The sequence below is a fragment of the Garra rufa genome, chromosome 14 (genome assembly GCF_049309525.1).
Source record: "Garra rufa chromosome 14, GarRuf1.0, whole genome shotgun sequence".
NCBI lineage: Eukaryota > Metazoa > Chordata > Actinopteri > Cypriniformes > Cyprinidae > Garra > Garra rufa.
This window is the reverse complement of record NC_133374.1, coordinates 33,811,568-33,835,531: the sequence shown is the minus strand read 5'-3', so window position 1 is coordinate 33,835,531 and position 23,964 is coordinate 33,811,568. Positions and strand designations below refer to the sequence as shown.

At 38.4% G+C, this 23,964-nt stretch overlaps 1 protein-coding gene across 1 annotated transcript in view; it reads left to right on the top strand.

Moving 5' to 3' along the window:
- Positions 1 to 321: 321 nt before the first annotated feature.
- The window catches only part of cog6 (component of oligomeric golgi complex 6), a 36,204-nt gene continuing 12,561 nt past the window's right edge, over positions 322 to 23,964 (top strand). The window contains exons 1-10 of the mRNA XM_073817861.1: positions 322 to 387; positions 690 to 783; positions 7,333 to 7,461; positions 10,053 to 10,144; positions 11,008 to 11,072; positions 11,314 to 11,405; positions 11,522 to 11,639; positions 13,391 to 13,522; positions 15,195 to 15,362; positions 15,487 to 15,594. Coding sequence (XP_073673962.1) covers positions 327 to 387; positions 690 to 783; positions 7,333 to 7,461; positions 10,053 to 10,144; positions 11,008 to 11,072; positions 11,314 to 11,405; positions 11,522 to 11,639; positions 13,391 to 13,522; positions 15,195 to 15,362; positions 15,487 to 15,594 — 1,059 coding nt within the window. The 5' untranslated portion in view covers positions 322 to 326. The remainder of the gene's footprint in view (positions 388 to 689; positions 784 to 7,332; positions 7,462 to 10,052; positions 10,145 to 11,007; positions 11,073 to 11,313; positions 11,406 to 11,521; positions 11,640 to 13,390; positions 13,523 to 15,194; positions 15,363 to 15,486; positions 15,595 to 23,964) is intronic.

Below are 23,964 nucleotides of genomic sequence, written 5' to 3'. Positions count from 1 at the left end.
AAGAATGGGTTGCTATCAGTCAGGATTTGGCCCAGAAGTTGATTGAGAGCATGCCCAGTCGAATTGCAGAGGTCCTGAAAAAGAAGGGCCAACACTGCAAATACTGACTCTTTGCATAAATGTCATGTAATTGTCGATAAAAGCCTTTGAAACGTATGAAGTGCTTGTAATTATATTTCAGTACATCACAGAAACAACTGAAACAAAGATCTAAAAGCAGTTTAGCAGCAGACTTTGTGAAAACTAATATTTGTGTCATTCTCAAAACTTTTGGCCACGACTGTAGATGTTCAATGATGTGTGTGCTTTACTGTAGGCTGGAGATCATGGAGCAGATGGCTGTGTTACAGGAGACCGCATACGAGCAGCTCTATCGCTGGGCTCAGAGTGAGTGTGTGCTCTGGACCTTACACTTACACACACACACACACACACACACACACATTGGAGGCGAGAAGTTTTTGGAAAATAAGCACAGTTGCTGCTGCCAGAGAATGTGAAACAGAAAACTGACTCATAGCTTACAGAACAACTTATGACACTCCTGTTATACATGATGATTTTAGTACTTTAGTACTTTATTTTAGTTACATTATTATAAATCATACAAATTATAAAAAGTTGTTTATGTGTTTTAGTATTATAGGATAACTTATAGATGTTTCTGTGTCTGTCTTTGGTGTCTGTAGATGAGTGCAGAGGGTTGACTCAGGAAACATGTGATATTTCTCCTGTGTTGAGTCAAGCTATGGAGTCTCTCCAGGATCGGCCTGTTCTTTATAAGTGAGTTCTGTGTCTCATAAACACACTTGACCTCTTCTAGTGCCCATAGAGCATTGCTCATCTTTTTTTTTAGCAGTGATGTTCTTCATTTTCCTAGTGAAATCATTCCAAAATGCTTATTTGGTGCTTAAGAAACATTTCTTCATATCATCAATGCTAAAAACAGATGTGCTTAATATTCTTGTGGAAACCGAAATATATATCTATTTTTTAGAATTCTTTGATGTAACATTTTGAATTAGGAAAAGCTAGAAACTAGAAAAAGTATTAATTTCTTACTGACCCCAAACTTTATACTTTACAACATTGTTTAAATGTTAATTATTTCACAACATGAACATTTAATACAATTTTAATTTAATTAATTATATTTAAAAACTAAATGTAAAAGTGTTTCAGGTACTGTATACCTTTTCGCAGCAGGTAATTAGACTGCAGTCCCATTATATATACCACAAGGTGTCAGTCTCTCACATTCTTACTGAAGCAGTTTCCTGTGTTTAGTGTACCTTCCTCCAACTGTCAGTACATTATAAATGTTCAGACTTCCGTAAAAGAAAACAACCGTCAAGGTTGATTAGTGTTTTTGAGTTAATGACTCACATCAATACAATGCAACAACAACAACTTTGTTTAAATAAATGAACTCAGCCAGAAAAATGACGTATTCCTACAGTGTAAATAAACTCTTTTTAGTATGTTTTGAATTCAGTTTAAATTACATAACATATTTTTGGTGAAGCCCAGACGGGTTGTAGATATTATTCATTCTTTTACTATTACCCATACTTAGTCATTTGAACAAACCTTTAAATAGTAAATGTCAGCACATTCCGCACCGTTGTGCTATGAAAATGAATGATACCTCAAATTGCGTGTAGACGAGCTGATTAGACACATAATCATATCTAGAGACCTGAAAATCAAAGATAGAGACTTACTGACTTAGGCCAGTATGCAACCAGCCAGAAGACCCTAGCCAGAACTTATATCAAACCAGCCGTGACACTTTAGCACACTGTAAAAATTGTTCAGGAATGATTTAAGGAACATGAAAAAGAGTTCAAGGTGTTCCATTGACTTTCAAATTCCCAAAAGATCTCAACTGAAGATCTTAATAGTATCTATGTGATGTGATGGACCAACAAATCCAATCCAAGGAGGTCCCACCTTGCAGCTTACAGGACTGCCACTAATGTATTGGTGCCAGGTACCACAGGACACATTCAGAGGTCTTGTGGAGTCAATGCCTAGATGCATCAGAGCTGTTTTGGCAGCATGAGAGGGACCTACATCATATGGTGTTGTGGCTAATCAGTGTATACTGTGAACTGAGCTGCTATGAAAACACTGTATCTGAAAATATTTTCACTGTTTACACTGAAACACAGACTACTGTATAGACGGTTTCAACAACAACAACATAATAAACGTTACTGCGCATGCGTGCTTTTGTGGCCCTAACTTAACTTCCGGTAGACATCCAAATAGAATCAATAACAACAGCTAAGTCCTTCTAGAGTAGATTATTTTTTTTAATAACAAGCGAAATTTGTTGGCTGAGTAAATTAGACTGATTTATTAAAAATGCAAATTCATTCTCTGCCAGCAGGAGGTGCTTTAAGCACGAGAAACGAGGTTTCCCCTGTAATGGCTATAGACAAAGCAGCTCTTAATTTACAAACGCTGCCTTATGCAGGATGAAATGAAAATGACATTTTCTAAAGACAGTCTTTCTTCAGAAATACAGTGATATAAAAACACCCACGCCTCGGTTTGATTTTTAAACGTGCATTACGTGCTCATGTTTATTCAACGAAGCCTATTGGAAAATCGGTCGGTTTTTATATCGTGGCAGGTCGCCACAAATAAATAAATGTTTGGGAAACACATACCACAGCACAATAACCTGAGACCAACTTCATTACTCATTATTAGCTGCGTTTATAGCCCGCGACACGAACCAGACAGATAAACAAACACAGACCGGAAGTTAACTTAGGTCCAGGCGCGTGCGCCTGATGAAACTGTCTATATGCTTTTTAAATTAAACTGCAACCTTTGATTTGATAATCAGATTTTTTTTATTATATATTAGTGGTGGGCCGTTATCGGCTTTAATGTGCTGCGTTAACGTGAGACTCTTATCGTGCGATAAAAAAAATATCACCGTTAATCTATTCTCAAATTTGGGTTGGGAGCTGGGTCTAAACTACGCAAGCTATGATGACTTTCACCTTGATAGTTTAACGCGGATGTATACCGAAGACTATAGAATATGGTCGCGCGTTTACGTCTCCTCCGCCAAAACACAGACGGGGTCGCGTCGTCCTCCATTCATAAAAACCGAATCTACTATAGCGAAATGCCACGTCAATTCGTAGTTTTTTGGATTCATAAATCAAATGTTGGTCTGTCACTTAATTCAAATCGCGATATGGACTAGTGTATGTGAAAACTGAAATGCAAAAAGACCGTTTTAATATGAAGAGTTTGGTTGCAAAACGCGATAAACGCCATTTTTTGACATTTGGATTTTATTATTGGAAATCACTGTTCAAATGTACCTTAATCTATGTGTGAATTGCTGCCATTAATAAAATTTAAGAATGTACATTTTAGGCCTACTACAAAATGTATTTTTTTCACAAAACGCGATATCCGCCAGACCAGTTTCTTTGCAAAGTGCGATATGACCGTACGTGCGCGAGCTCAGCATCCCCTGGGAAGAAAGTCACCGCCGGTGAAGTGCTCCGAGTTTGCTTATAGATTCATTTAACGATAATATCAAAACAAAAAACATGTATTTTTAAAAAGAGGATTCAATAGGCTAACTAAAAAACGTTCACCATTTAATTATTAATACTGTAGGCGAGCTGTCAGTCACGTCTAGGTTAAACAGCTGTCTGTCAGTCAGAGAATCAAAGCTTCAGAGTCAAGCTAATGTCATGGATTTCGATGACGGATTGGAGCCGGTCATTCCAGCTGCTGTTGGGAGAAAGAGGAAGGCATCTAAAGAAAATCATCAAAGGGAGAAGACCAAACGGGCAAGGCATTCAGGGGAGGGAAAACATCCGAAAATGTATTGTGGTCATCGTGCGAGTAATGCTGGTCTGTGTCATGCCGACCAACTGTCATATGAAGATGTAGCCTTCAACTTCACAAAAATGTATAAAAACGCTACAAAAGTGGAACGGGATAAAATACTCCTCCGTCTCTCAACAATAAACAAATGCAGCAGGGAACGAGTCTCCGCTGATTTCAAGAAGACCAGGGAGGTCCTGCGCTCCTCCCCATCACGATGTCTGCAAGGCTACATTTCTAAGTTTATTTTTTAAATAATTAATTTTAATTATTATTATTATTACAGTGAAATAATACATTAAATATGACGGGGCGAGGCGAGCTTGTGTCGCGGACTCGGTGCAACAGAGAACTGTGACACCGCGTCTCCGCCCGCTCTGATCATACAGGTTTGGTTTTCGAAAATACACACACACGCACGCACGCACGCACGCGCACACACACACACACACACACACACACACACACACACACACACACACACACACACACACACACACACACACAAAATGGTTCACTAGCTTTTCTTAATGGTATTACAGTAGTAGAATATAGCCTAAGGTGGATATATAGCGTTTTGCAAAAAAAAAAAAAAAAAAAAGTTATGTTGTGTATGTTCTGGCCAAAACTAACTCAGAATCTTATTATTATTAATCAATTTTTGTATATACTATTCCATATATTTATGATGTTTTTTTTTTTTTTTTACCAATTTAAGATGTTTGACAATGTTAAGATAAGTATGTTGCATTTTGGCATGGTTTTTGACTTATTTATGAACTATTTATCTACATAAAATTAAATAAAAAATATCCTGGATTTGAAGAATATTGTGTCTCTGGCCTTCACTGAGCTCAAGTAATAGTTTTATGTACAAAAATTGTAAATTAACTTGACTGTTGATGTCTTAAATAATAATGTCAAATAACCAACATTTCTCAAAATGGATATATCTCGTTTTGCAACAAAACTCTTCATATGAATCCGGTATGTTCCGTTTGCCTAGCTGTATGTATGAATGATGGAGACGAGCTTTTACTACACGCATACTGAAACACACGTGACGCTCCCGGTAATTTTTGGCATTTGCATCTCACATGAACAGATAAACTCAATCTCCAAAACTGCTGTGAGTGTCACTTTTACCGTTTCATTTGAGAAAACTAGCATCATATCATACTGTACACACAGAAACTTCACGGCAACCTGTCAAAATAAAAGTACGGTGTAACATGTAACCCCCCCCCCCCTCCAAAGCTGGAAACATAGGGGAAACACTGGCTACCATAGATATATATACGTAGATGTATATTTTTATCACACTGTACAACAATAATACAGTTTTTTTTTTTATTACAGTAAGGGCTAAATTTAGGGTTGGGTAGGTGTTGACGTTAAAAAAACACAATCTAATAGGTAGAAAAAATAATTTCATTGTTAGTTAGTTAGTAAACACAAGTACATCTTATTGAACATAATTTATTTTCATCAACAAATTATCATAGAACAGCTTTATGAGCTTTATGATCCATTCTCAAAGACTTACTTTTAGTCATTATTTGGGTAGCACACATATTCTGAATGCCTTCAGCAGAATTCAAATTAGCCATTTTAATCTAGATTAATCTAGATTAATTCCAAGATTTAATCTAGATTAATCTAGATTAAAAAAATTAATCTATGCCCACCCCTATTATATATATATATTGCTATTTCAGTTCAAATAATTAACCCATTTGTTTATTTTAACAGGAAACCCTGCTTTAGACAATATAAATATTTAGTGTCACATTTTTGCAAACTTGTGCAGTTGTCATATTTCATCTCATTTCATTTCCTTGTCGATACTTTCTGTGCAGCCAGTCTGTGAAAGCATCTTTTAGAAGTTCCAAAATATATTTATTTTCTCTCACTTTGTTTGGTATTTCTGTCTTTTGTAACACTTCAGTTTATCTTTTCATAGACCATACTGTTAACCAAGGTGCCGCAGTACCATTTTTCCTCACACACTTTTATATTCTTGTTCTCACTCTCTTCCTCTTTGTGTCTGTGTGCCCCTCTCTTTTGTCTGGCACTCTCACTCCCCCTTTTTATCTATGGGAGTCCAAGGCTGGAGGAGAAAGAGGGAGAGGACAGGGCCCCCAGAGTTCCTGGAATCCATGCCAAACTTCTACATCCCTTCTCTCCTCCCTTTTTCTCTGGCTGCTGCGGTCGCTACTGTTTAGTCTGCACAGGGCCGTTCTCAGCCCGTAGATCAAAACACAGCAACGTTTCCTAACTGCAAACGGGGCCCTTCATTGTTTTTGTCTGTTTGTGTGACCCTGGGTCTCTCTAAACTAAAGTATTTTTCTCTTGCTGATTTCAGTGGCTGTTCCGAAGGTCTTGCAGTGTTTTTTTTTTTTGTTTTTTTTTGTGGCCCAGGCATTAAATCTTGTTTATAGAGATCTTGTTTATAATCTTGTTAGAGATGTACAAAACTACATATTTTTTTAAATCAAGTAGTCTTCCTGATTAGTTGGTCTTCAGGGCGCCCTGTAAAATTTTAGGGGGATTATGATCATATGCATGTGCTGTTGTGTTCAAAGTTATTTACCTCTAAATTAATCTAAGGAGGTCTGCAGTAGGACCCTCAGAAGTGTGAGATTTGAAATCTTGCAATCTTTGCTTATGAGACCCTGAATTTACACAACTGGATCTCAGCCAGGGGGCCTTAAAATGACTTAACAAAGACAAAACACACATTAAAATAAGCTAGAACTAGAATATGAATTACAGTAGGGAAACCTGGATATATAAAAAATAAGTAATAAACTAATACATGTTTTTAAGAAATTGTGTTTTTCTGAGCCAGACTGCATTTATTTTTCTAAAAAAAATCACATAGAAAGTATTGAAAGAAAATATAATTTTTTACATTATTACCTATTTATTTTACACGACATTAGTCAAATTGTGGCTTTGAAAAAAAAAAAATTTTTTAAAAACATCGGTAATACTTTACAGTAAGTTTCATTCGTTAACATTAGGTAACTACATTAGTTAACGTGAACTAAGATTGAAAGATACTTCTACAGCATTGATTAATCTTATTTAATGTTAATTTCAGCATTTACTAATTAAAATCGCAAGTTGTGTTTGTTAACATTAATGCACTGTGAACTAACGTTATCAAACAATGACTGTATTTTTGTTAACTAACATTAACAAAGATTAATAAATGGTGTAATAAATGTATTGTTCATTGTTTGTTTATGTTAGTTAATATATTAACTAATGTTAACAAATGGCACTTTATTGTAAAGTGTTACCAAAACATTTAATTTTGGATGACTGTCAGTGGAGAAAGATAATTTTTTCCTGCAGAGCATGTATTTACAAAGACTAATGAGCTAATGGGGCCATGCTAACCAGACAATTGTCTTGAATTTATATTTAATCCTATCTCTTTGTTTTTTATTTTCTCAGGTACACACTGGATGAGTTTGGAACAGCTCGGCGGTCTGCCGTGGTCCGAGGCTTTATCGATGCCCTGACCCGCGGGGGACCGGGTGGCACCCCGAGACCTATAGAGATGCACTCTCATGATCCAATGAGGTAGAGTCCATGACAAGTGTACATCCCAGTGCTCCCACCTAATCATTCTATTCAAAAGCTTGCTAAAACACAATAGATGACATTTTCTTGTCTGTGCGCTAAAAATAACCACTTCAAACCGGCTATAATTGGGGGTCAACTAAGAACCTCTCCATTGCTGATTTACATCCTCACACGCAGAGCCGCCATACTCCTCTATGTGCTGCATCTCCCGAAGCTGCAAATCCAATTCAGTGTCTAAGCACATTAAACTCAACCTGATTCTTTCAGGGAAGTGCTTCCTCTTTCAGAGAATTACTTAGTGCGGGTTCATTGAAAGGTCAGCTGTTGAGATCTATGGATTGTCACACACGCTCCAGGCCAGCACCCCGTCAAGCTTTCGAATGCCCTCCTCCCCTATCCCGTTTGGAACCTGAGGAGAGAACATGAGGTTCTTGGCAGAACGTCGATAAAAGTGGGAAGTGGTGGTTCTCAGAACAGCACTTCCCCTGCTGTCCGGTATTAAAGGATATGGAGCCGATGTAATGATAGCTGACTGTGTGATGCCTCAAATCTCAGGAAATCTATAACTCGATTAGATGTAACTACAAATCTAGTAGACACTTCTACTAGAAGTAATTCATCTATCTATCCAGTTCCCGATTGTGCAATTCTCGACCTAGCTGTTTTTTTAATGATGTTTCAATCACTATTATGTGCTCAAAGTATACAACATTTGATGCATGTATGAACACAGACTCTCAACCATAGACTGTAAAAAAGATGGACGATGTGTCTCTGCTTCATTCCACTATAGAAAAGTAAAGCTAAAGCATTTCAATATGGCTGCTGCCATCTTGGGGGAAATTATGTAATTTGGAGCCAGAGTCTGCGCAATAGAGATTTATTTGGAGCCAGAGTCTGTGCAGTAGTTTCGTGAGGAGGAGACGAGGTATCAAAGTAGTCCCAATCGCAAGATCGCAATCATGACATCACTCCCCGTTTTTATAGCAAATAACTACCTAAAAGTTAGCGAACACTTGAACATGAATCCGCATGATAAGAACTACCTCACATGATGGAAACCATCTTTGGAAAAAATTATTTGAAGTGTAATTTGATTATTTAATTTGGCTCACATCCCATTAGATTACATGAAGAGGGCGGGGTTTCAGCCAGCCACTGGGGTGAGATCGAAACGTTTTGGCTTTACTTTTCAGGACTCGTACGGCACACTTGCTCCCAATACCTCCACTAGACAGTTTCATCCTTGTTTAGTATCTGCATTGTTTATCTCTGGAAGTTCAATTAAAGGGATGGTTCACCCAAAAAGGAAAATTTTATGTTTATCTGCTTACCCCCAGGGCATCCAAGATGTATGCTACTTTGTTTCTTCAGTAGAACACAAACTAAAATTTTAAACTCAAACCATTGCAGTCTGTCACTCATATAATGGCAGTCAATGGTTACCAAATCTTTAAGAGTAAAAAAAAACATTCACAGACAAAACCAAATTAAACCCTGCGGCTCGTGATGATACATTGAGGTTTTAAGACACAAAGCCATCGGTCTGTGCATGAAACTGAACAGTATTTATATCATTATTTACCTCTGATCCACCGCAACACTCTACTCTCCTAAACACGTTCACAAAAGCCACGGAAGTGATCTGTCGTGTGTGTACATCACTCATTGTTTACATAGTGCATATTGGCCTCTCAAAATGTGATTCTAAAAGATTACGTTTCCTTGTGCGAACTCATCTGGGAGTGTTGACTTTTCCCCGACTACATTGCCAGAGCATGTCGTGCCGGCTGTTGTGAACGCGCTGCATACAGCTGAACGCTCCAGTGGATCATAGGTAAATAATGATATAAATACTGTTCAGTTTCTTGCACAGACCGATCGTTATGTGTCTCAAAACATCAGTGTATTGTCACGAGCCGCAGGGTTTAATTTAGTTTTGTCTGTGTGTGTTTTTTTACTTCTAAAGATTTGGTAACCATTGACTGCCATTATATGACTGACAGACTGCAACGGTTTGAGTTAAAAATCTTTGTTTGTGTTCTTCTAAAGAAACAAAGTCACCTACATCTTGGATGCCCTGTGGGTAAGCAGGTAAACATAAAATTTTCATTTTTGGGTGAACTATCCCTTTAAATGAGTTACCAATATCTTTTAATTCCCTCACACAAGCATTAATCCACATGGGATAAGTAGTTTGTTTTTGATTTGTCTCATCGGTTTCCTTTTCAACTGTGGAACAACAGGCTTGTGCAGTGTTGCCATTTTTTGACAAAGTAATTAGTACAAAAAATCTTGTGCACAGTATGCATGTTCAAGCTACACATGTAAAACACGAATGTACTTTGGGTTTTAGGGTTAAGGTCGTTACACACCAAGCCAGTGGTTCATGATTGTCGGGTCATCATTGAGTCTCTGCTCAGTTTTTGTTGAAAAGCATGTTAAAACAGTGTTGGGCAGTTAATGAGAGAGATCAGTTTGGTACATAAATGATGCAGGCTATGTAGTATTGAGGTAATATTGTTTATGTGCTTCTTTGGATTTTTATCTTTATCTGTTTATGCGTATACATACAATTATCCAACCAGGTATGTTGGGGACATGTTGGCCTGGCTCCACCAAGCCACAGCCTCAGAGAAGGAGCACCTGGAAGCTTTGCTCAAGAAAGTTACTGTGCAAGGTACATGTCATTTTGCCTAAATCTAATACAAACACAGTGTGTACACTGGAAGTGAGCTGTGCTAGTTCAGAACTAGTATGCTTTCAATATGAATAAATGTGTCCAGGTCTGAAAATATCACATTTGAGTAGTGCCCCATTTCTATATTACTTTTTTTTATAGATATATGTTGGTTGATTGTTCTATATTTGTTACATATTTAATTACGTTATTAAAGTTTAAGTGACAATTATTTCACTCATTCAGAGTTTTTTTTTTTTTTTTTTTTTGATTTCTGTTAAAAAACCCAGTGGAATGCATTCACCCTCATTGTATAGTTTCTTACATTAGCAAAACTGTGCTGCAAGGCAAGGTTAGTTAGCAATAAATGAAGCTCAACTCATACAGAAGTCGCTTTAGAACCAAACAGATTTCTGTTTGTCAGATTTTGCATGACCGACTTTAACCTTTTTGCGAAATCTGTGTGAGCAAATTCTACATTATAACACAAAAATTCTGATTATGTAGATTTTTATTTTTATTGCCTGATTTTAAATGTAAAATTTTGCTCTCAGTAGTTGTGGCCATATCCTTATTGAACATTCTGAGGTTGAGCTCAGCGTGGACACAGTGTAAAGATATAAAGGATTTACGTTCCAATTCTGTCAGGAATTCGGGTGATTGGGATTTTCACATGAGGCTAAATTGGTTTTGCAGATTCACAGATTTACCATCAGAAAAGTCCTTTTATTTCCTGAAACTTCACTAATGTGACCACACCTTAAGACCAAACATTTTAGAAATGGTTAAACCCATGTTAATGTTTTACTTGTTCTCTGAATGAAGTAGATTTGTAGATAAATAGTTTTGCTGTGTTTGTGTAGGGGTTGAAGAAAACATGCAGGAAGTAGTTGGCCACATCACTGAAGGAGTGTGCAGACCACTTAAGGTGAGATGGAATCAGTGTCATTAAGACTGATATTTAAACTTTTATCAAAAATATCAGCTTGGAGCTGTGGTCTACTTGGTTAATAGTTTTGCTTTAGTGCTTAAATGGGCAGTCCATGTTCAAGTCCTGCTTGCAACAGTCCCATAAACTACTTAAGTGATGAAGATGTAGTATCATATTTGAATAATTGATATTTTAACAAAACTGTTTTTTATTCATTCATTTTTTATTCCTAAACCAGGTGCGAATTGAGCAGGTGATCATTGCAGAGCCAGGTGCTGTTCTTCTGTATAAACTCTCCAACCTGCTCAAGTTCTACCATCACACCATCAGGTACATGACTTTATTGGGTTTATTGTCTTTATGTCATACTCCATTTGATGGAAGACAAATCCTTCTTCTTTTATTGAAGAACAGAGATTTTCTGAATGCATATGTCCCTCTCTCAGTGGCATCATGGGTACCAGTGTTTCCTCTCTGTTGATGACCATCGATGAGATGCACATGCTTAGTAAGAAGATGTTTTTCAACAGTCTTAGTCTCCACGCCAGTCGCCTCATGGATAAAGTAAGTACTTATCAGTGTTGTTATTGGTAAAGAAAACTAGAACTTTTGGGTAATTGAAATGAATCTGACATCTTGGTGTGGTGAGACATTTAGATGCAATGAAATGACACACATTTCAAAAAGATTTTCCTTGATTTCATACATGTGGTCAGGAATTATAGTTTGGGAAAAGTCTGACTAGTAAAATATGTACAAGTTAGGTCACGATAAAAAAATAACACAATAACAACTAACACAAGTAATCTTACTCAGAATGAGTTCCTCCACTGTATAAAGCTGTGTCACTTCGCGTTTCTCTTTGGTAAATTTTAGCTTTGGTGAAGTTTGGCTTATTCATCTCAGTGCGTCTTCTTCTTTTTAGAAACAGACAGTTTCCAAAATTAACTTGATAATGGATCTTCACGCTTTGTTTACAAAGGTGATGTGGGTGTTTACATGATCAGGCGTTTCACATGCTTATTTATAATTTAAATAGCGCGGCTGCTCGTGTGTGTGATCACATTACAGATAATGAGTTCAGACGGGAAAAACTGTACCTTCTGTTGGTTTCATACAGTTTACCAGAAAATATGTGTTTACAATGTGACTTACTTCATTTAAAAGTAGGCACTTCAGGCATTCTATAGATATATTTATAATGTCTGTAAGGCAAGTATTCGTTGAGAATCAGGTTGTTTTATTCACGTGTCTGTGAAAAAAGTTGACAGAGACCGAGATGGCAGAGAGCGCATGCTGTTTGTTTTTTAACTAATTCAAAAGCACAAAACAAAATGACTGAAACTTGAATTAAAAATCTGAAAACGTAATTTTTTTTTTATAAATACTATAATAGTATTTAAAGAATGCTTAAATAACTCTCACTCATCCCAAGTTTTATCAAATCTCTCCTTTTGCTCTTATGTTCCCACATATCTGAAAATGTTTTACCTGAATTTTTTACTTACTCTTATAACCAAACAACCATTAAACCAGTAAACAATGCCTTACCAGCCAATGAAAACACTTTAGCATTTGCCTAAAAACAACCTAGAACACCCTAGCATTGAGGCGCTCTAACAACAGCATCTTATGCTTATACCTCAGACATCAACATAACAAATGTGCGCAAATGTGCCTCACGGCCATTTATCAGTTGGATTTGTTTTTTACCTAGCTGAAAAAAATGCATTCTCACACCAGGGATTTTAAATTATCCCCAAAATATCCTTGAACACGAACAGACTACTTAAAAAAAAAAAAAAAAAGAGCGCTTCATTGATAAGTGGATCAATAGCCAGAACAAGATGGCCTCCGCTCTACACTACTGAGAGAATTATCGCCTTAGCAGCACACTAATCAAATCACTTTAGGCTTAGGACGTTACGTATCGCTCCCTGGCATTGTTCGGTGCCAGGAACACAAGACTGAGCTAATAAGCTATATTAGAGGCAGCAGAGCTCTAGGTAGTGTTCGCATAGCAGGGTGTTTATTAGTCAGCCCTCTGAGGTGTCAGTCTCGCTGTCAGACATGCCTGGCTTGATTTTGAGGGTCTTGAACATGAACACGAGTTAGAATGGTAAATACTATTCTTACTAGTTTGAATGTAAGAAGTTAAAAACGTTTTGTCAGAGGGTCAGTGACCTGTTTCTCTTTTTTTTCTGAATTTATTAAAAAATAAAAACAAAATGCACTTTATACACAATATTAATACATCTCACAATGGACTAATTATTACTATTTATAAACATTTTTTAAAACACTTATTTTCTTAGGTAGAGCTTCCACCTCCTGATCTGGGTCCCACTGCCTCCCTCACTCAGACTCTGTCTCTCCTTAGGGAGGTTTTGACCTCCCATGATTCTTCAGTTCTGCCTCTTGATGCCCGTCAGGCTGACTTTGCACAGGTGACTTTTCTTTTAATGTTTTGTGGCGAGAGGTTTTTCCACTTCTTAGTGGCTGGAATGTTTAGGAAATATAAAAAATAAATACTATTTCAGTTTTGTTTTGTTTGGTTTGTCAACTTTGTTTATTATATGTTTATTAAATGGTTTTATAGAAGTAGTAAAGATTGTTTTGTTGTTTCATGCAAAAAATGAATCTGCGCAAGAAATTAATCAGTTGTCTTAATATATTTGTATTAATGTTTATGCATGTGCAATATTATGAACTACACTACAATATAATAATATTATACACTATGGCCCAATCCCAATTCTATTTTCTACCCCTTCGCCTACCCCTCGCCCCTTCCCCTTGTCCCTTGAAACAAAGTGTAAAGGGGAAGGGCTAAAATATTTCCCCTAAGAAATGGGACACCACAACAACACTGTTATACGTCATCATAGGTTGTCGCTAGTTCCTAATGTTACGTCAGAGGACATGCGCAGATGTTTATCACTCATTCCAAGATGTCAAAATGTTGTCATGTTTCAAAAAGTACAAATGTACGGTGTACGCACCGTTCATTCACATGTGGCCGTAAGCAAAACAAACAACGCATTATCACATGCGCGGCAAATTGCTAATCAGTGTAGTGGTGCCTGGAGAAGTATATATGCTTCATTTGTGAATTTCGTTTTCAACTTTCTATTTGAACGCGTTCGTTTTCTGGATCCTTGGACTAAAATGTTTACAGGGGTTCACTTGTTTAAGAAATTTCTGATCGTAAAAATCAGCTTCTTTTTATTTGTAAGGTATCGTTTTTATTATTACGTACTGATTTAAATTACTGGTGCGGGAGACGTAGCGGGCGCAGGTGCATTAGGCGCAATCATCAAATACATTTCAAAGCAAGCCGGCTCCACGGTCCTGACTGCATCATCACTGCCTTTATTGGGTGTTTTTAGCGAATATTTACATTTATTCACATGACTGGATGTGGTGGACTGCCATGATTTTGGCGAATGCAGGACACTACTGAATAATGCGCATCAGAGGGGATTTAAAAAGTGGAAGTGTGTATACACCGTATACCTGCGTACACCCTCCACTACACCACCGTTGCAAATTGCCGTGCCACTGGTCTTTCATGTTTCCAACATGCAGTCAAGTGTATATGACATAAAAATATATTTTGTAATATCGTGCAATCAGTGCTATCTGCTAGCAAACTTTAGCGATTTTTTTGCAAACGTTTATTTACAAAACAACACCATAAACACAAACACAAGATTGAAGGTAATATACATATAATGAAACATTGTCATCAAAATCCTTATTAAAGGCAAAAATTACTTATATTTACGAGTCTGCTTGCTCGAGTGAGCAGCCATGTTGGAAATTTCTCTTAGCCCTTCGTTTGAAGTGAGGTCCTGAAAAATCTTCGTTTGGAGGGCTATCTGGCCCTTCCCCTTACCCCTACCCCTCCAACCAAAAGAGAAATGAGACACCCCTACCCCTTCACGTGAACACGCCAAACGGAAGTGTAGGGGTAAGGGGTAGAATTGGGATTGAGCCTATAATTCCAGTTAGACATTGATATTAATGTCAGACAGATATATCATGTCACAATTTTGTTTTGTTTTGTTGTTTTGCATTTTTTTGTTATCCCATCATCAACCCAATGCTGTTTCTCAGGTATTGTCCTGCATCCTTGACCCATTGCTGCAGCTGTGCACAGTGTCAGCCAGTAATCTGGGCACAGCAGATATGGCCACCTACATGGTGAACTCCCTATACATGATGAAGACCACACTGGCACTCTTTGAGTTCACAGACAAACGTTTAGAAATGCTGGAGTTTCAGGTCTGTTATGTGATAAAAGTGTTAAAAATAATTATAAGATAATTTATGATGAGTCAAACAAAGTTAAAAATGTAATGTGTACGTTTGTATTTATTTTATTTTTTTTATTTGCCACATACTCTAGATTGAGGCTCACTTGGACACTCTAATCAACGAGCAAGCATCTTTCGTGCTGACCAGAGCTGGGCTTAGTCACATTTACAGCTGTGTCCAGCAGCACACCGCAGAGCAGGTGAGAACGAATATGAAAACTGCTTAGGATTTTGGCAATGAACAGTGAGTTGAATAGAAAGGGATGCTAGGGATGTGTGTTCCAATATTCAGTATTGATATCAAACCAGTATTAAAAAATTATAAAAGCACAACTGTATTAGTTCTTCAGAAGACATTCTGAAACGACTTGATTTAAGTAAGGATATTATATACCTTTTGCAGTAGAGTAGTCATATTTCGATTTCAAATTCTGCTATTTTTCTTTTTAAAGGGTTACTCCACCCCAAAATGAAAATTTTGTCAGTAATAACTTACCCCCATGTCGTTCCAAACCCGTAAAAGCTTAGTTAGTCTTCAGATTACAATTTAAGATATTTTGGATGAAAACCGGGAGGCTTGTCACTGTCCCGTTGACTCCCAGGTAAATAAGTATGAAAGGCATTGTCAAAATAGTCCATCTGCCATCAGTGGTTCAATCTGAATTTTATGAAGCGTGCTCCGAAGCGAATTGTGTTCCAAAGATAAACAAAGCTTTTACGGGTTTGGAATGACATAGGGGTAAGTGATTAAAGAAAATTTTATTTGGGTTTGGAGTAACCTTTTAACACTATCACATGACATTTCAATAGCTTTATTTGAAGAACAGACAGGATATTAAGCTGTTAAATGTATGTTCCCGGAAACAGTTCCCCTTATTGCAGTTGTCACGTCATTCTCATTCAGCATTCAGATTTTAGTTATGGCAGTGTTCATACTAAAACTCTCTCCAAGATGTTCGCATTCTTATGCATAATCTGAACATAAAGGTCTTTTTTTTTAAGGACTGTATTTTACTGCAGTTTTTTGGTGATTCTGAATGGTGTGGTATTCTCTGTGGTACTTACTTAAGTCTCTTGAGACCAAGTCAGTAATTTTGAATCTAACAGCATCCACAATGATATGGTGTTGCTAGAGGAGGAGTACAGTGAAAACTGCCTGGTTCCCACAGTAAAGTTCAGTAGTCTTATGTATAAGTGCTGAAGATGTGGGAGGAGTTGTGCTTTATCAATGGAGTAATGAATTCACACACCATTGTGTGATGTAATAGAAAAACTTGAAACAGAAAATGCTACCCTCTCCTCATTCCCTGTGTTGTTTTGAACATTACATGACTATATACAGTACATTCTCCCAAGGTGAAAATGATTCAGTACAAGAGTTTCACCCAACACACTCGTGAGTACTTGTGGGGGGATTCTGTATACTTGCCAATAAATATCAGGGCAGATAAGGGGGTTGTCCTCCTGGACAGATGTGACAATTTGTCATGAACTTGTACACTGAAATGCCAACAAAGGTCAGAGCAGTATGCTTAAGGAGGACAAATGAAGTACTAGAATATTACATGTGTGTTGAATTTAATTAAGGGTGTACTAATTTCTGCAACCCTTTTTTAAAGATAGATAGATAGATAGACTGACATCAGTATTAGCAGCTGCTCAAAGCTGCTATAGGATATGAAATCACTATAGGATATGAAAAAGTGATATTGAGCCATCCCTAATAACAATTTGAGCTAGCTGCTGTAAAAATCTCAACTCTCCTTCTGTCTTTTTGCTCAGTCACCCACTCGAAAACTACAGAAGTTTCCCAGCGTTTCGGAAATTATATGAATTATACACAGTTTCACAAGACCTAGAAATAAAGCTTTTAAAGAAATTATCTCCACAGAGCAGCTCATTGATGATTATTATCAGTTATATTAATGCTGCTTTTATTCAACCTGAACATTTTGAGTGGTTCTTGCTTCTTATCAAGGGCACAGGAGCAAATGAGTGTTATAAAATGGGGAAGTTTCATCTGACTGAAAGAATATTCTTATTGAATATTCAAAGTTGCCATAAAATCGCAGATATATCTGGTCAATTAATATGAATCAGGGTTTCCGCGGGGTCTTAAAAAGTCTTAAGTCTAAAATTTAAAAATCAAAATTTTAGGCCTTAAAAAGTCTTAAATTCGCTGTTCTAGGTCTTAAATAATTTTACACAGGTCTTATTTTTCCGATGTCCATGTAACGCTACCTCTAATGCTAATTTAAATTCTCTTTTTGTTGTTTCCGTGGTGTTGTAGTTCTTTATTTCACTATTCCAAATATAATTTGCTGTATTTAAACTACAAATGAGACCAGCATGCAATAGCCAATCAGCTTTCTGTTATTGCCGCGAGTCTCTCTCGGATTGTACCGCAGAAGTAAAATAGATTTAACTTTTTAGCTATGGGGAAGTGCAAGTTTAGTGATACTTAGCTTGAAAAAAACTGAATATAGGGCCAGTTGCTAACAACTAGATTTTTTTCTCCCTCTGTGGAAGTTACTGCGTCTTCAGAATCGCAGTAGCAAAATACAGGTCAAACTACCTTTTTCTGTATATAATGTTATCAATAATAATAAGAAATATAGGTCGAGCTAGCTGACCGCCAGCGTTCGAAATACTTTTAAAATGTTTTTTTTTTACTTGCCCGACCGAACAAACCGCCTGATTAAAACTGAAGTGACAAAAACAACTAGAGAAGCATCCAAAGGCAAGAAAGATTCATATTTTAATACATTAAACGTAAACAGAAATTGATAATGGATAGTGTATTTCTGGTCTATTTGTGACATACTTTAAAACAAATGAATGTAACAGCACTCTAAAGAAACACACTGAGGTAAAAATTTTAAATGTATAGTTTATTTATAACATGATATAGTTCAGTAATATACCAAGTGAGCTTTTTGCTAAAAATTCTCACAATTACAAATGTTACATTAATTTTAGCTCAATAAAAAAGTAGTTAGTCAAGTAGTTACTTACATATTAGACAATATGCAACATTAGCAGAAGCGCTCTCCTAGCAACATTCTGCTATGATTCAGCGTTTTGCTCGAAACAGTTGAAATAACTCGCTCATGAAGTGACTTACCGCCACCTGCTGGTAATTTAGTGTGTTTAAAAGTATGCCTCCACACCCAACATTTCTAATGTATATATTTATAAATCAATAAATGTATTTAAAACATTAATCTCACTTTTAATTTTGCAGTGTAAATTATGTAATCTCACTGCTAACAGCCATTTAGAATTTATTGATAAATTCATAAAATAAATTTCAAAGGTAATGCATACATTTCAAAAGTTAAAAAAAAAAGGCCTTTATAAAGGTAAATCAAATATGCAGATTTAAGATGTAAAAGCTAATAGAGCACTGATGAAAATATTGCTTCAGAATTTTTTTTTTACATCAGATATTTCTAGTGGTACTTTTATGGGGATATTTTGTGTGGAATAGTATCTGCTGATATGAAAAGTTCACTGTATATCGTAGTAATAAATTTAAATTTATAACAGCCATGATATTGCGTTTACTTTTTACATTAAACACAATAAATATTACATATATGCATGTAATATAATATCTATTTCCATTACAGGTTTCGGTCTTAAATTTCATATAAGGTGGTATTAAAAAGTCTTAAATTTCACTTGTTCATATCTGCAGAAACCCTGTATGAATGTAAACTGTAAGCAGTCTTCAAGTTGAACATTTGGTGTCTTTTATGCTCTTGCTGCTGTTGTATAAAAGCAAGAAGCTATAAGAGGCTATGTGTTAAAATTATTATTATTATAGCATTGTAAAATTTGTGACAATGTAACTTCTGACAGATCTATCTGTGAGCTCTTATTTGCAAAACACCATTTTTGGCCATCTTTCCTCTTTCATATCACATCCATCACACACACACACACACACTAATAGCGCACATTACTTCCTTATTATCTTTCTCTCATTTCACAGGAATAGTCTCTATTGTTTATATGTCTCCTATTTGGACCTTATTACCATGGTTACCCTACGGTTAGAGGCTCATTAATAAAATCACATAGTGCAGATTTTCGCTCAAATTCATCACATGGCAGGAAATGGCCTGAGATTGAAAAAGAACACAAAATAGAGCTTATTCTGTAAACACGATTACCTGTCCACATCTGTGTGCACATTTACAGCAGCCTGCGATTTTACAGATTAGGCAGAGCAAATTATTTATTTGTGTTTTGTTGTTGTTCATTAATGATTTGGCTTCACACAGCTGATGTTCAGGGCATTCAGCATCTCTTCTAACATTGTGTGACATATTATACACTGTTAAAAGATTATTGGAATAGGTTACTTGCCAATTCTGATAACAATGGCAGATTTTTTTTTTTTTTTTATTCAGAAACATCAGTAGTCTGATTCCCAAACTAATCACTCTTATGAGCCTTTTGTTTTTAGTAAATGAAAAATATACGGTGTGACCAGAGAAATCCAATTCTTTGAAATGAATCAAAACTGTGTACAGTATAGTCTGAGTGAATGTTCTAAATCTGTTCATTTGAGCAAATACCTACTCTACAGTGCAGCCAGTGTAAATAAAAAAATAAAGTGGCATGAATGAGCCAGTTTTTAATGAATTTAAAAAAATGCAGCTCAGTAAAAGTAGTCCAATTTTGAAATGAATGACTATTAGTACTTTGGAGAATCTGACGTTTATTTTAGTGAATCAGAAGAACAGTGACATCAGCCTTGACAGATTCTCAAATGAATGATTCTTCTGCTAATTAACTGGTACAAATGAGCCCGTTCTCTTTAATGAATCACTTAGAGCAGCTACTAAATTGTAACTGAAAATGTACTACTTTCGTCATGACTTTTAAACCAAGAGTTGTTACTGTTTTATATTGTTCCTATGGCTTGTGTACTCTCTTTTATGGGTATTGAAGTTTACAACCCAGCTTTTCTTTTGAGTTTAGTTGAGTAATTGTCAGGTGAAAAAGATTCCACTGAACTTTGTGACTCTTTTGGACATGTAGCGGCACTTTAAGCAAGGTGTTATATTACAGAAGACAGGCGAGAACGCAGAAGCATTGAAAGTAAGCATGGGTTTGTGTGTGGGTCTTGGCAGAGCAGTGCAGTCTGGGTATTTCCACGCCTGTCCTCATCACACACCCCCGTAAAAGGCTGGTGTGTGACTAGGCGTCTTTGGACACCTGCTGTCCACAGCACAGGGCACAACTGTCTCGCCTACTGCATCAATGTCTTCTCTGTCCACTCATGCTGTTAATTACGGCCTGTCTCGCTTTATATGGCTCATGCTGCCCACAACAGACATGATTTATGAATCTGGCCCTCAAAAGCCAACTTTATGTGTCATGTTGATGGCATCGTTTTAAAGATATTATAACCATCCACATTATGTGTACAAGAAATTGACCACTAGACGCTATATGTAGATCCTGCTGATGTTTGTCACTCATAATGAATCTTTGCCCTCTGTTAAACTGTTGCAGTGGCATGTTAGGCACAATGTTTCTAGAACTAGAAAGTTCCTAGAACCATAATCAGAATTTTTACTCGCATAATAAAGCACTAGGCCATGAAAGGTTGTGTGTTACCATAATTCAAAGTGTCTGAAACTTATTTAACTGTAGTAAAACTTGATGTCCCATCATGGATTATTGCAATTATTAAGTGGTGGAAAAAAGCAATATGGTAAAAGTAAAAATAAAAATAAAAAATTATATTTTTTAATTTATATTATATTTATACAGTGAGGGAAAAAATTATTTGATCCCTTGCTGATTTTGTATGTTTGCCCACTGACAAAGAAATGATCAGTCTAATTTTATGCATTTCAAAAAAGTTATAAATTGATTTGCATTTTAATGAGTGAAATAAGTATTTAACCACTTTGCAAAACATGACTTAGTACTTGGTGGCAAAACGTCTCAGGTTACGTATGTGACCCTAGTTCCCTGAAGGGAACGAGACGCTGCGTCGAAACGCTTTGGGAATGCCTTCAGCGTGACCACGCTCTGAATCACGTGTGTAATCAGCCCAATGGAATCGCGAGACGTCACGTATGTGATGACGTCACCGACCAGGAAGCTTAAAAGCACATAAAGTGAGAGCAGCGCTAGCTTTCTGGAAGCAGCAAGCGCCGCAGGGATGCCGGAAGTATGGCCTCGAGATGCAGCGTCTCGTTCCCTTCAGGGAACTAGGGTTACATGCGTAACCTGAGATGTTCCCTTCCAGGTAACTCGAGCTGCGTCGAAACGCTTTGGGAACGAGAATGCCCACACCGCCATACTGAGGGGTGTCCCTGCCGGATTAGGGCGAGAGAACGAAGGAGCCGGGAGCGGCTGGAAGATCTAGGCCATAGAACGTAGTGAAAGTTAGGGGCGTGGACCAACCCGCAGCGTTGCAGATATCTTGTATAGAAAGGCCCGAAAGAAGGACTTTAGAGGTGGACATACTCCAAGTTGAGTGAGTCTTGACTCCCCATGGTGAGGGGAGACCAGAGGACTCATACGAAAGGGAAATGGCATCCACAATCCACCGGCTTATGGAAGGCTTGGCAGCAGGGCGGCCTCTCCTCGGAGGGCCGTAACAGACCAAAAGTTGGTCAGCCTTCCTCCACATGGCAGTTCTGTGGACGTATGTGTCCAGTGCAATTAAGCTTCTGCTGGCCGGGCTCCCGGAAGGGAGGAGGATGAAAAGCCTGCAGTACGACAGGGCGTGGTGCAACGGTGGGGACCTTGGGCAGGTATCCCGCCTTGGGATACAAGAAAGCTTTGGCCATACCAGGCGCAAATTCAAGAAAGGAAGGGGCCACTGAGAGGGCCTGAAGGTCCCCAACCCTCTTAAGAGAAGTGATTGCTAAGAGCAGAGAAGTCTTAAGAGTAAGAAGACGATTGGAGATCTCTTCCAAAGGTTCAAAAGGAGGCTTACACAGGGCCTCTAGCACCACAGCCAGATCCCACGTAGGGACGCGAGAGCGTACTGGAGGTCTCAACCTCAGCACACCGTTGAGGAAACGTGTAACTAATGGGTGTCTGCCCACTGAAGTGCCACCAAGAGGGGCATGGTAAGCTGCTATGGCTGCCACGTAAAACTTCAAGGTGGAGTGGGTCAACCCGGCGGAGAGACGGGCCTGTAAGAACTCCAGCACTGTACCAACTGGGCAGTTAACTGGGTCAAACTGGCGGTCTCCGCACCAAGAAGTGAAGAGCCTCCACTTCAAGGCGTACAGTTTCCTCGTGGAGGGAGCTCTGGTCTGGAGGATGGTCTCAACAACATCAGTTGAGAGACCTGAAGCTATGAACTGTGCCCCCTCAGGGGCCACACCCATAACTTCCACAGCTCCGGGTGGGGGTGAAGAATGAGACCCCCCGCCTGTTAGAGGAGATCCCTCCTGACTGGAATCTCCCGGGGGAGCCGTCTAGGAGGGAAATCAGGTCCAAGAACCATACTCGGCCGGCCAGCACGGGGCTACTAAAAGAAGTCGAACCCCGTCCCGGCGCACTCTCGCCAGAACCGCTTTACAGTGAGTGACCGGCCTTCTATTACTCTTGCGACCTCTGTGAGGATCGATTCTACACGAGCAGGAGACAGACGTGCCTGCATCGTGGACGAATCCCACACCACACCCAGATAAGTGGGTCTCTGTGATGGAGAAAGCACACTTTTCTTGGCGTTTAGTCTTAACCCCAGCTCTTTAATGTGTGACAGAACAACATCTCGATGTTGAACTGCCATCTGCTCGGACTGGGACAAAATCAGCCAGTCGTCGATGTAGTTGAGTATGCGGATGCCCTGGAGTCGCAAAGGAGCCAGAGCTGCATCCACACACTTTGTGAAAGTGCGGGGTGAGAGTGCAAGGCCGAAAGGAAGAACCCGATATTGGTATGCTTCGCCCCTGAAAGCAAACCTCAGGAACTTCCTGTGTTGGGGAAGGATGGAGACATGAAAGTAGGCATCTTTCAGATCTGTCGTCACAAACCAGTCCTCCGACCTGATCTGTGACACAACGTGCTTAATAGTCAGCATTCTGAATTTTAGGCGCATGACTGAACGATTTAGAACGCGCAGATCTAAGATGGGCCTGAGGCCCCCATCCTTCTTGGGAACAATGAAGTACCGGCTGTAGAACCCGGACTCTTGCTCGTGAGGAGGGAACACCTCGATGGCCTCCTTCCCCAGAAGAGTGTTTACTTCTTGTTCCATAACCAGAGCCTGCTCGGGGCCCACGAAAGTGGGAAATACTCAGCTGAAACAGGGAGGAGGAGCACCGAACTGAATGCGGTAACCTCTTTCTACAGTGTGCAGGACCCATTGAGAGACATTTGGCAGAAGTTTCCACGCTGCCAGAAAGTCTACTAAGGGAATCAGCCTCTCGAGGCTGACCTCTGGTGTTAGAGAAACAGCTGGCGTGGGGTCCTGAAGCATGGACCGGCAGGAAAGCACCCAACCAACTGTCGAGGGGACCTCCGTAGAGGTCGTGAGCTTCCCAGTACCGCTATGATATCGGGCGGTAGTCGAGAAATATGCT